Genomic DNA, 12,476 nt, shown 5'->3' on the forward strand with positions numbered 1-12,476 from the left:
TCAGCAGCAATATTCAACAATAATACTCTCCACATAATAAACCTCTTCTTCCAAGGGGTGCTGATAAGAATTTCCATTTTTAGTTGAGGGCAAATGAACCGTTCAGCCTTTTATTTGTTGCTGCTGCAATTGAAGAAGGAGCAGAAGCTAATTTTTTAACTTTTCCTGTAAATAGTGCATTAATGAAGACAGATGGGTCAGCAATATAAACAAAAGCTCTATCTCAAGCTGGTTTTGTTCTGGTTTTGTTTCCCAATATAGTAAGCAAACCGCCATCCCCTTGGTTCCCATCCTATTAACTGTGTTTGCACTCCAAATGTTGAACTGGGTCCTGAGGAAGTTTAAATTAACACTGGGCTGTAGTTTTTCAAACACTCAAAGCAGATGTTCAAGTGCCAGGAAATCTTCCTGGTTTGGTTTTTTTTCCCCCCTGAAAATGAATAGATTTTACTTTTTTTTTTGGCTCAATGTGTTTCACAGAAAATCCCAAACTGCACCTCCCTGTAGGTGACCCAGGCACCCAAACTGCCCAGGGATGGCAAAAACTTTGTGATCCTTTGGTATTTCTACAGTGCTGGAGGTTCTGGTTTGCTTTGCTCTCTGAGCAGTCCAGGAAGGGCAGTGCAGCTGCTGGTGCATGGGAGGAGAAGTTGGGAATAAGTTCTGGCTGCTGCTTTGGATGATGGTTTCTTTAGGAGATGATTTTCCCTAAGTGACCTCGGCTTTGGGGAGGTTCATCCTCCTGCCTTCAGCTCCAGCTCACCTGGCAGGGCACAGTGACTTTGGAAAGAGATGTGTCCGCAATATTCAGAAATACTTTATTCCCCGGGGATTGGCATTTGGGCACCTCCAAACGGGAACAGCACGAGCCAGCCCAGGCACTGCCAGGGAGAAGGGGTGCCCTGCTTTCCTGCCAGAGCAGTTCCTTCTCCCGGGCTCACAGACCACCCCAAACAGGGGCTTCTGCCCAGAGCAAGGGGCCGGCAGGGCTGGGGCAGCCGGGGCAGCAAAACTGCGCTGGGCTGTGAAGCTCGAACACCTAGAAAGCTTGGAATTCGTATCCTCAGTCAGCTACAGAGGGCACTGCAGAGCGAGCCTGGACTGCAGGGATCACACCCGGGACAGGGTCGGGGAAAGGAAGCTTTGGGGAGAAATCTCTTGGCGGGATTCTATCCGGCCTGCAGAGAGCTGAGAAATGGATCATTCCAGGGAACCTCAGACTTCCAAGAGCTTGGTGAAATCTGGCCCTGGTGCTGAGTGTTTGCTCAGCAGACACAGCTGCCAGGGGTCCTTCACAGGCAAAGAAATGAGTGAGATATCTTGAAGTTCCTGCTCTCCCAGAGGCATCGTGGGAGTTGATTTAAGAGCAGCAATCCAAGACCAAAGCTCTTCCCTGTGCTGCCTCCCTGATTTGCTCTCCAGGCTCTTCCTCTCTTTGGATCATCTGTTTCTGCTCCCAACCCTTTGCCTGTGCTTTTTACACAGCATCCAGCAAAAAAGGGGCTCCATAGCTGCTCACACTTCCCTGTTCATATTCAACTAGAAACAGATGAAAGCAAAAACCCAACTGCTATTGATGATTTTGGTGAGAGAGGGTTGCTTTGCTTGCACACAATAATTCAGAGGTGGATTGATGGATGGATGGATGGATGGATGGATGGATGGAAAGACAGATATTTCAATACTGAAGCCATATTTTTCCAAACCTTTCTAAAATTCAGATGCAATTTAAGTCAAACATCTGCTAAGATGTTGATATGAAATAGATCAGAGAAGAAAGGACAATCGATGCACACCAGTATTTAATGTGACAAATAAAGGTTTTTTAGAAACAGAAGTCACAGTATTAATGTAGATGGATGGAAGGAAGGAGTAAAGAAACAAAGGAAATGAAAACATGCAATGAAATATTTTTTCAGGGGCTTGGAACATTTTTCCAGGGAGTCCTGACATTAGCAGCACTCCCAGCTCAGCCCTGGCTCTTGTCACACACTCACCATGTTATTTGTGAGTGTCATGTCTATTTGGACAGGGGCATTTAAAGCCAAGCACTTCTGAGCTTGCAGAAACAGCCTCAATGTGCTACTCAGGGAAAGCTCTTTATAAAATAACTGTTCCCATTTCTTTTTGTTGGTATTTTGTCTAATCTCTGCTGCCTGAACATCCAACAAATGCCTTTGTATATTCAAAGGTGAGGGAAAAGGAAGGTGTGGTTTTGCTCAAAAGGCAGGTGTGCAATGCTGACAGAGAAATCACAAATGAAACACCACCCTCAGCAGTTCCAGTCTCTGGTTCTGAGCTGCACAGGGGCAGCTGCAGCATTCAAGGGATGCTCAGTTTTCTCCCAAAACAGCACAGTGAGACACAGCTCATGCTTTACTTCTTTCACCACAGACTCTGCTGAAATGCTCCTCATCCAGTACAGCCCTGGCCTCTTTATAAAGAAAAGTTACTCAGAACAAGAGACTGGCTGGGCCCTGACTCTAAAATCTATAATTGACATTTACTGATATTTTCACTGATCTCGTAAGAGTTCAGACATGCAGGTTCACTGACTGATAACTGACCTGCTGCCCAGGTTTGCTTTGTGCTGTAACACCCCCCACACTCTGCTCTGCCACAGCAAACCTCTGCCAGAAAGAGGGAGAAGGCTCTTTCTCTCAACCCCTCTGCTTTGCTGCTTGAGAATTTATAGTGACTATGGGCAATTACAGTGGGTTACACATTATTTTTAAGGCACAGACCCTCCCACCCCCTGTTCAGAGCCGTTGGTGCTGTCAGGAAAGGACAGTGGTGCAAAAAGCAAATCACTGCCACGGGACCAGTCGCAGAAAAGAGATGATAAAAGCAAATGTCGGATTATCTCCCTAATGCTGGATTATCACTCCTAACAAGGTGAATGGCTTGTCTTGGCAAATGGCTTCATAAGAATCATGGATAGTTTTGAAAGGGTCTGTGTGGTCACACTTCAACCACTGGCTGCTCCAGTTCATGTCAGCAGAGCAAATATCACACCTCTCACGAATTCCTCCAGCGTGCCATTAACCACAGGCTCAGATTGCAGAGTGGCTCAGGGGAAAGGTCTGGGAGCGGTGTCAGTCACTCTCAGGGTGAGGAATAAAGCAATATAACTATCTGGAAACAGGCAGCATGAGTGGAGACTGCATAACTCTACAATAAACTACACAGCTGGGCACTTAAAGCCATGATACCCCTGCAAGAGGAGTCATACACTGGACAAGACCAAACGTGCTCCAGAACGCTCCTGAAATCACTGCAGGGAGGGAACAGCCCTGCAAACAAGGGAGGAAACTGTGGCCTGTGGGATTTACCAATATCTAGGGGAGAAGATAAATCAACAGCCCCACCCTCTGTGCAGCACAACTCAACAGAGAGATTCCACGTCAAATAGGATCAGTACAAGGTTTTATCCAAGTGGGATTACAGACCAGCACAAAAATAAAACATTCTGTATTCTACATTATATTACAAAGGCAGACAGTCAATAAATAGGTCAATAAATTATGGGAAGCACAGAAGAGCATGTGTGAAAACAGGTGAGACTGGGTTTAGTTGGTGCATGATAAAATCTTTTGTGTTCATTCCCATGAAGTGTTGGAGTGATTCTTTCAAAGACCCTTATCACTTCCAGGGAAGATAACTTTCCCTTAAAAGTGTAAAACAGATGCAGGGACAGTACAGTAGGCTCTGGTACGGGCTAAAAGAGTCAACATCACTTACACTTTCCCAAGAATCTGACAAATTTGCAGCTTAGTATAAATAAAGTGACGGGTCTATTGTTTCTCAGCTCCGACACCTCCTTATCACCGGGATTTGTTGCGGAGGAGTGGTGGAAACATGGCATGTGACTCCTCCTCTATGGTTTGGGGAGGGGGACAATGTCTTTATGAATTGACAACTCCAGCACTCACAGAAAGGGAAGATCCTCCCTGTCCCACTGGGTCGAAGGGGTTTGCTGTTCTGCCCTGCTCTGTGCAGACTTGGTGCAGCACTGTTGGGCCACTGGAGTGGGATTGTGTGGCTGTATCACCTGGAATTTACTGGACTGAGTAGGGGGATAAATTTCTTAGCTGGGATAAATTTAAAGGACAATTTTAGGTGGTAAAATTTCAGGGATTCAGGAACTGTTCTGCACCTCTTTCTGCCACTCAGAGCTCTGGCCCTTGAGAGACAACCCGTGGCCACCACAGCAAACCCAGAGCTTACACAGAGTGGTTTTGGACTAAACCTACACAGGGGTAATTTCTTGCCGTGGCCCACACCTGGCACTGCTCCTGGGCCCTTTGTTTTCCTAAGGAAGGTGGGAAAGGGAATGGTTCCCTTCAGCTCCAGATGCCAAATCATCCCTGCCACTTACCTTGAACTGAGACAGGGAAAGAGTAAGGAAAGAAATAAGAAAGAAGGGAAAAAAGTCTAACTCCTTGTTGTGCCTCAGTGATTCAGAATGATCAGACAGAGAATAAGATCTACAGAGATAAATTTAAAAAATTGAGCATGTAAAGACCTTTATAAAGATTTTACAGAAAACTGAACAATCTAGATGTGACAGGCCATAGCTCACCTATCTTTAGCAGCCCTGTAGATGCCAATGAACACTGAGAAAGTACAAAAATATGCCTTTATTTCTGAGAGTTTAAATGTGCCCCTTTGGCACAAAGAGCTCTCCCAAACAATCCAAGGATCTGCTCCATGCCCTGATGGGAGGAGGGACTCGGTCATAATTTGGACAGCGAAGAACAGCAAGAAGGAAGCAATGGACCAAAATATACAATCCCTGCGGTCGTACGACTTGCCCGTTCCCCAGAACAGGAAACACACAATTATCTGTACATGCCTCATTAAATAACCTCATTAAATAGCAAATCTGAAATGTACAAATTTACAGACTGAATCATTAAATACTCCCCCTGTGCCCTCCCCTGTGCCTTCCCTCCTACTATCTGCAGCCACACTCCGAGACCACCATGCCCTCGTATTTGAACTTGTAGGTGACCACCCCTGCATCCAAGTAGAGAATGGAGATGGGGTCGAGTTTGGTGGGCACGCAGCAGGCCTTGGAGGCTTTCTGGGGGTTCTTCAGGTGAACCAAAGTCTTGACGATGGCGTGCTTGGTCGGCGTGACGTGCTCTGTCAAGGGGTAGGAGCACACTCCGTGGCACTCGTAGGCTTCGTACCCCGCCGGGGCGATGATCCAGGAGTCCCAGCCGATCTCCTTGAAGTCGATGTAGAGCGGAGTCTTTTTGCAGTAGTTGCCCTTTGCGTTCCTGCGGATGCGGGCGGTGGAGTCGTAGATGATGTTGGAGCGCATCTGGAGCAGCGCCTCCTCCCCGGGCTGGTCGTGGAAGTGGCCAACCTCCAGCTGCTCCAAGTCCATGAGCTGCTCGTGGTCTATCATCTCGTTCAGCTCTTCCTTCTCCTCCTTCTTGTCGTTGCTCTGGTCGTCGGAGTACACAACCAGCAGGGGCACGTGCTTGGCCTCAGAGTTGATGTCGATGTCGAGTTTCCCCTCCCCGTCCCGCTCCTCCCCTCCCCTGCTCTCAATGTGAACCTCCAGCCGGTGCGTGGTCAGCCCAGCCCTCCTCCAGCGCCGGATGGCCTCGGTGACCTCAAAGCTCTCCCACTCGCTGCTCGTGCCGTAGATCTGCCTGGATGCCAGGGCCATCAGCTTCCTCTCTTCTCCTACCCCCACGTGGACGTTCTCCAGCACTTCAAAAATGGTGACCTTCCTGTCCAGCCCCTCGTAGAGCATCTGGTCCCGCTCCACCAGGGTGTAGAGCCTCAGCTCGGCCATGGTGACCTCCTCATGGTGAGGGATGGAGACGTTGAAGAGAAGAGGGTATTTCCGAATCCCTGTGACACCAGTAGGGTGGGAATCCAAGTCTGGAAAGGACAAAGGTCAGATACTTTAGAAGGATGTCAGTACATCCAGAAACACACGCACTGAAGTTTATCCCACGTGTTTTCCATTGCTTAGTTTCAGCTGAACAGCTCCAGGAAAGTGTTTTTTCAGCACTTCCCAAAACTGTACTTGGAGAAAAGGCCAACTTTATTTTAGATGTCAAAGGACATGCTACAGACCATAAACCTGGATTTAGACATTTTCGTACCAGCCCCAGCCCTTCCAGAGACTTCCTTCACAGCTGGAAGGATTATATATCAAAAATGTGTGGCCTAATACTGAAATACAAATCACTCCTAGGTTGCTGCACAGCAGCTATTTAATAAACAAGGAAAAACTTTCCTCAGTGCCAGAGGAAGGGAAGAAGGGGGTGGCACTGGAGTGAACGTGAGATGGGCAATGTAAAAGCTGCATATGCAAGGATCTGTGTCTGCTCGGTGTTTCTGAGCTAACAAGTATTCCCTGCTGCTCAGACATCCCTCAGACACTGCAAAGGCCAAGCACTGGTGGAGGAAAAGTTGCTCTGAGAGATGTTAAGGCTCCTGGTTGGGAAGAGCAGGTGGTGAACACCAGTGTGACCCTCCAGAGCATCAGTCCTGCCACAGACCCAGTGGGCTTCAGGGGAGCACAGGGCACTCAGCCAGGCCCCCGTGGCAGCTTTAGTTGATAAAACATGTAAGAAGTGCAATATGTGCCTGTCCTGTCTGTGCTTGGTTGGACACAGACAAGGTGCAGTTCTGCCCCAGTGCAGGGATCAGCTCCCTGGGGGATTCACTGCCCCCTCAGAACCCAGAAAACACATCAGGACACAGCCACTGTAATTTCTGCAAAGGCAAATTACTTGTGACCTATTACTCTCTTCATCTCTGACAACTCCATTTTTCATATCTTTGTAGAAAACTGACACTGATAAAGCTGCAAGTACTGGCCACGCTCCACCAGTGCACTTAGGCAAGCAGTTAATTACCTTCAGCATGACTTGTCCTGCTTAATTCCAGTTTTGAGGCTCTGAGGCACCTGCCTTTTTATTTCTTATTTTTTTTTTCTATTCTGAATTTTCATCTGTTCATAACTAAAAAAATGAGGGGTGATTCTGCTTCCATTTCCCTGGGTGTCAGTTGGTAAAGGTGGTGCACAGTGCCAGGGGAGGAGCAGACTGGGAGCTAAAGACAAGGTTATCTAAGCTGAGCTATAATCTCCACACTGGAAGTAATCTTTGGGGTTTCCTAGACCTTAATATACTAAAACAAGGCTTACAAATAAGGCCAGGGTGGAGAAATTCCACTTGTTCATATGGAAGATGAGCACAAGGAATTTCCCAGGAGGAAGGGGAAGGCCACACCACGTGTAAGAAGCTGAATGAGTGTTAGCAGGGCAGGAGAGATGGTCCATTCTAAGCCAGATTGTGACTCTGCTCTTTAGCTGGAAAGTCCAGAGGGTGAAAGATCTCCTGCTGTTCCCAGTACACCCCTAGGAGGGTCAGGAAGGAAGATTTGGAGTCCACAGGAAAATAAAATTTTCCCGTGGGGCTTTTATTCAACTGATTGCAATCCCATTTACAACATTTTGGTCCATGGTTTAAAACAAAGAGCAATTTCCAGTCATGCAGCCTGTTATATCTCTATAATAAAGGATTTAATGGAAAATAATGAAACTACTGTTACTGCCAATTTTCAGCAGGAAAGGAAACAACAAAAATGTCATGGTCCCTTCCTCCTGTCCTTATCATTACAAATAATGAATTTCTCTATCAAAAGAGCTCTTTAGCATGAAATGGATGATTCTGAGTTTCACAGACTTTCAGGGCACATAGCAAACATTAACTGCACAGTCCTTCAACCGTGTGCAGTTATGAAGCTGGGTTAACATCAGCAGTCTGACTTCACATCGTGCTGGTTTGGATTGGAGGAGGGGAGAGAAACACTGAAACGGCAGAAGTTTAAGCCAAGTTTACCCCACCTGGTGCAGAACTTGTGCAGTGATGACACAGGCACGGGATGGCACAGAGCTGCCAACCCCACCTGTGATGCTGGCAAAGGTCAGTTGGTGCCACTTCAGTGCTGCAAACCTGCATTTCCGTTTTGCAGGTGGAATGATTTCAGATTTATGTCCCTATTTTTCTTGAGTATATTGTTCTTGGCATTTTTAATCCCATTAATTTTTTCAAACAGTGCAAACTGAGAAGAGAACAACCCCTGTCCTGTGCGTGCCCTCACTCCTGCGGGTGAGCAGAGACGGGCACGGCTCTGCAGGTGAGCAGCTGGGCACCACTGGGCATAACTGACTTGCCACCAACCCTCCAGAGAACTTCTCCACACCGGAGAACATGTGTAAAGAACCTTTAAACCACAAAGTAGTGCCTCTTCAAACCAGAAACTCGCTGCTGGTAAAAGGTGCCCGGGCCTGGCGGGAGGTCGGAGCAGAGCAGGGCTTTGGGATTCTCTCCTGGCATCTCACTGCACTGCAGAACTCAAATGACTTCCACAGAGCCTCCCCTCACAGCTCATCATTTTGAATATGCAAATGTTAGAGAAAAAGCAAAACTGTCTTTGACTTCACTAATTAAAGTAACAAAGCATGAGAGAGGCCCCGTGGCAGTTTGAACAGCTGCGTGTGCCCCTGAGAAGTTGCACATGAATCAAGTGGAGTAATGGGAATTTGGAATTGGTTAGTTGAAAATCATTTTTAACATAAAACCTGTGTTGGTGTAAAAAGGCATTGGCAAATTACTGATTGTTAGTACTGAAGAATTATCTCGTCCTCGTTGAACTGAGAGGGAATGATGAAGGAAAAACACACAGGGAAATGACCTAAGGGCACAATTAGGCTTCTTCAGATTTTGAGGTTTGTTTGTTTGCTTGCTTGTTTTTATTAGGAAATACTTTGGTCCTCCAAAGTAAAGCCTAAGGGTTATCCAATATTCCACTTCACATATTTCTATGTATTTGCTGGACCGTGCTCCAGTGCCAAAGGAAGAAACCATTACAAACACCACAGGGATCAATAGTGAGAGGATATTAACAGAAAGCTGTATTTGGTTAAGCTCATAATATGAAAATATTGCACCTCTGAACAGTGTGTAAAAACATCTCTTGCCTTCATTTCAAATATCACTGAAGGTGCCCATTTGAAAAACCAACCAGCTAATTGCAAATGATGGGTGTCATTACGGGGATAAAGAAAATGATGCACCAAAATTATATGGGGTGCTGCCCAAATATTAAAGGCATATTTTCCCCCAAAACCTTGCAGTCTCCAGAGCAAAGGACAAGGGATCTGTCCCACAGGATGTGGGATCTGAGCAGCCCTGGCACACCCAGTGTCAGCTGCTGATTTCCAAGACCATCCTCACCTAAAGGCCTTTTTCTCCAGCTCAGCTCATGCTCAGTGACTGCTCAAGACATTTCACTCTGGCTCTAAAGACGCCCATTTCTATTCTCTTCTCCCAGAGATGCACATTTCTTACCTTCATTTTTGAAGCTCCTAATGATGTTTGCAGAAGGCATCGACGTCCTGTCGGTGGCAAACCTGTTGTACAGCTCTAGCATGTACTCTGGCGGGTCCACCTTGGCCGACTCGTGCAGGGGAATGTCAGAGAGGTTCAAGGTCTTCAAAAACTCGTTCTTCATATTCTGGAGCAGCGTGTTGAAATCAACCCCGTCCTGCTCGGAGAGAATCTCGTCGAAAAGAGGCGCGTCTTCCTCCAAGGAAGAGTGCTCCAGGCTCAGGATGGGACTGCAGGCAGCAAGGTGAACCAGGAGGGAGAGGACAGCCCAGAGCTGGAGCACTATGGAATCCATGGCGCCGCTCGAGCCTCCAACCTCAACGGGCTCTGGCTCCCGTGAGGGCGACGTGGCCGTTTTATCCCCTGGGTTGTGCGCGGCTCGTGTCACACAGAGATGACAAGTTTGGAAGCTCTTGTCTTGAAACTTGTGATCCGTCCTGTCTGTCTCCCCCTTCCCCCTCCCCAAGACCAGGGCCCGGTAATTGGATCTGACTTGCTCTCTGCTATGGCCGCCTTGCCTCCCTTATCTCGGGCAGCGTGAGCTGCTCACCAGATTTGTTGCTATCTCGCAATCCCCTCTCCCTTAATGAGCGTTTTGTAAACATTCTGCGCAGGACACTCAGAGATAGGACAAGTTTCTCCTCGGAGAGGAACTGCCCTTTCTCTCTCCCTCCTGGTTGCCGACTTCCTCCGCCGTGCGTGAACGACTTTGCTCCACGCAGATTTCAACCAACACGTAAATTCCACGGAGCCTCTGCCCAAGTGCATCCATTTCACACCAAGGGCAAACAACAGCTCCCTCAAGGTAACAACCCTGCCCTTTTCCAAACTATTTTAGAGTCTACACTTACAAAAGAATTTCTTTGGGAAAAGTTCCGTTCTGTGCTTGTCCAGCGCAAAGCCCGGGACAAGAGCTCTCGGTTCACCCACAACACCAGAGTCACGAGGCCCTGGATGTGGAGCAGGACACGAGCTCAAGATGAGCAAGGAGAATGGCATCCTGCAAGGAGCAGGGAGTTGGACTTGGTGTTCCTTATGGGCCCCTTCCAACTTGAGGTATTCCATGATTCTATGAGTGGAGTATTCACAAACGATTCAGAAAATCTGCACTTCCTTCTTAGTCACATATATGTGACTTGGCAAGTTACAGTTTATTCTCAATCAGCCCCAGCATTGCCAAACAAAAAATTATTAAAAACACACAAAGGCCAACAGACAACTCTGATTTCAGCTCCATACCAATTCAAACAGCTCAGAGACACAGCGTGGGGAACATGGAAATGATTTTGCAAAAACACGTGCTAAAATTTACATGGCTACACATAAAAACACGTGGCTACAATTTTATGCTTTAGTGTGCAAATATCAACAAAATGTGAGCATTGTGCATGCAAAAATAGGTCTGGTTCATACACATAGTTCACTTAAATCTGCCTGTTCTTCACAGGCTTTTCCCCAGTGCCCTTGTTCCGGCAGCACGGCCGGAGCTCAGCTCCTGTCCCCGAGGGGTTCAGCACTCAAGATAAAGAGGAATTTCTGCCCCTGCTGCAGAGTTTTTCCTTTCAAGCACTACAGACTTTACCCAAAGACTAAACCACTGACCTGCTGGGTTTTCTGGACTCTGCTTTTTGTCTGAGCACATCCATTGATTTGTTACCCCACCTCTGCAACCTTGCCCCTACTTCATTAGCCCAAATCTAGCACTGGCAAAATGGCCATAAATCCAATTACAACCACACTCAGGTCATGCCTGGTTTAAATTAATACTGCATTATTTATTAAATATCAATGTAACAGAGTAAATTATATTACATATATGATAGAATAATTAGATAATAAACATATAAACATATATAAGTAATGTATAAATATATAAAACAAAATAAACAAAATAAATATATAATAAATATATAATAAAGATATATGATAGAATAAATAAAATTAATATATAATAAAGATATCTAATAATATAAATAAATAAATAAAATAAATATCTTTGTGAAAATCACATGCAATGTTGATGTCATGGAGCCAGACATTGCCATGGTATTTTAACCTCATTTAAAATATACAAAATAAATATACAATTTAAAAATATAATAAAATTAATATCTTTGTGACAATCACGTGCAGTGCTGATGTCATGGAGCCAGACTTTGTCATGGTATTTTAACCTCATTTTATTCAACTTTTCATCCTCTGACCAGGGGGACCCTGAAAATAGAAGGCAAGTGTGTTATCAAGGTCCCTGTTTTTGCTACACCACATTGGAAGTAGGTATTTGAGCTTAGCAAGATTAATTTAGACCTCATTGTGGAGTTTGTGGTTACCTGTGCAAGTTTATCTATAAATCCTCTGCAGCCTTATCAAAGGCCCATCTCTGGATATTGTGGCTTTCCAGAGCTAAGAATGGAAAACTTTGGGAAATTCTGGAGCAGTTTGGGTCACTTTTGTTAATTAACTTTGAGAGAAAAGTGCAGTCTTTGTTGGAGGAAGTGAGATTAACATTAATAACCATGAGAATAGACTTTGCCTTAACTCTTTGATGCAGCACAACAGTGGCTCCTGTAAAGGGAATTCTTTGGGATGGATTGTCACAGCCAGGTGATTCATCCTGAGAGCAATAACACCTACAGAAATGGTTTCCCTTTTAGTGTTCAAATATTCACTTCAGAAATGCACTGATTCCATGTAAGTATGCAGATATCATTAAATTAAAGAATGAAACACATTGGAAGAGCTGCTGCACTGGGCTCTGTGGTGCTACAGGGCTCCTTTCTGAAGGGTTGGGGTTTTCTGTGACATTCAGAGCTGAAGGGCTCGAATTTAAAAGGGTCTCTTCAGCAGGTTTTTAACTGGGTCTCCTCTCTCACTGTGAACACATCGCCTTTTTGGGGGACTGCACTCAATCAGACACTGAGTGAAATTCTTCTCTCTGTTACTCTGTTAATGCAGATGAACAGTTCTAGAGCCAGAGGAGATTTCCTGTGTTCTCTCCCATTTCCTATGAGTTAAAACTCAGCCTGTTGTGCAATCCTGGATCCCTGGGTT

The 12,476-nt window shown here is 45.9% G+C and overlaps 1 protein-coding gene across 3 annotated transcripts; it reads right to left on the minus strand.

The window, feature by feature from the left end:
* Positions 1-4,625: 4,625 nt before the first annotated feature.
* On the minus strand, positions 4,626-12,160 carry BMP10 (bone morphogenetic protein 10). 3 transcript variants are annotated; one of them, XM_027701571.1, is made up of 3 exons: positions 12,156-12,160; positions 9,387-9,750; positions 4,626-5,901 (listed from the first exon to the last, which is right to left on the minus strand). In XM_027701571.1, exons 2-3 carry the CDS (start codon positions 9,718-9,720, stop codon positions 4,958-4,960), a joined length of 1,278 nt encoding a protein of 425 aa, XP_027557372.1. In that variant the 5' UTR covers positions 9,721-9,750; positions 12,156-12,160; the 3' UTR covers positions 4,626-4,957. The 3 variants fall into 3 exon arrangements, with proteins under 3 accessions (XP_027557372.1, XP_027557371.1, XP_027557370.1); XM_027701570.1 differs by having other exon boundaries at positions 9,387-9,756; XM_027701569.1 differs by lacking the exon at positions 12,156-12,160 and having other exon boundaries at positions 9,387-9,962.
* Between the last annotated feature and the right edge of the window lie 316 nt (positions 12,161-12,476).

This window comes from Neopelma chrysocephalum, unplaced genomic scaffold (genome assembly GCF_003984885.1).
Source record: "Neopelma chrysocephalum unplaced genomic scaffold, ASM398488v2 Primary Assembly neopelma1_163, whole genome shotgun sequence".
Lineage (NCBI taxonomy): Eukaryota > Metazoa > Chordata > Aves > Passeriformes > Pipridae > Neopelma > Neopelma chrysocephalum.

Bases quoted from the DNA above. Each gene is read 5' to 3' on its own strand.
- BMP10 (XM_027701571.1), bottom strand. From the start codon at position 9,720: ATGGATTCCATAGTGCTCCAGCTCTGGGCTGTCCTCTCCCTCCTGGTT. The intron at 5,902-9,386 runs GTAAGAAATGTG...TGTCCTTTCCAG, and splicing joins TAGGAGCTTCAAAAATGAAG to ACTTGGATTCCCACCCTACT.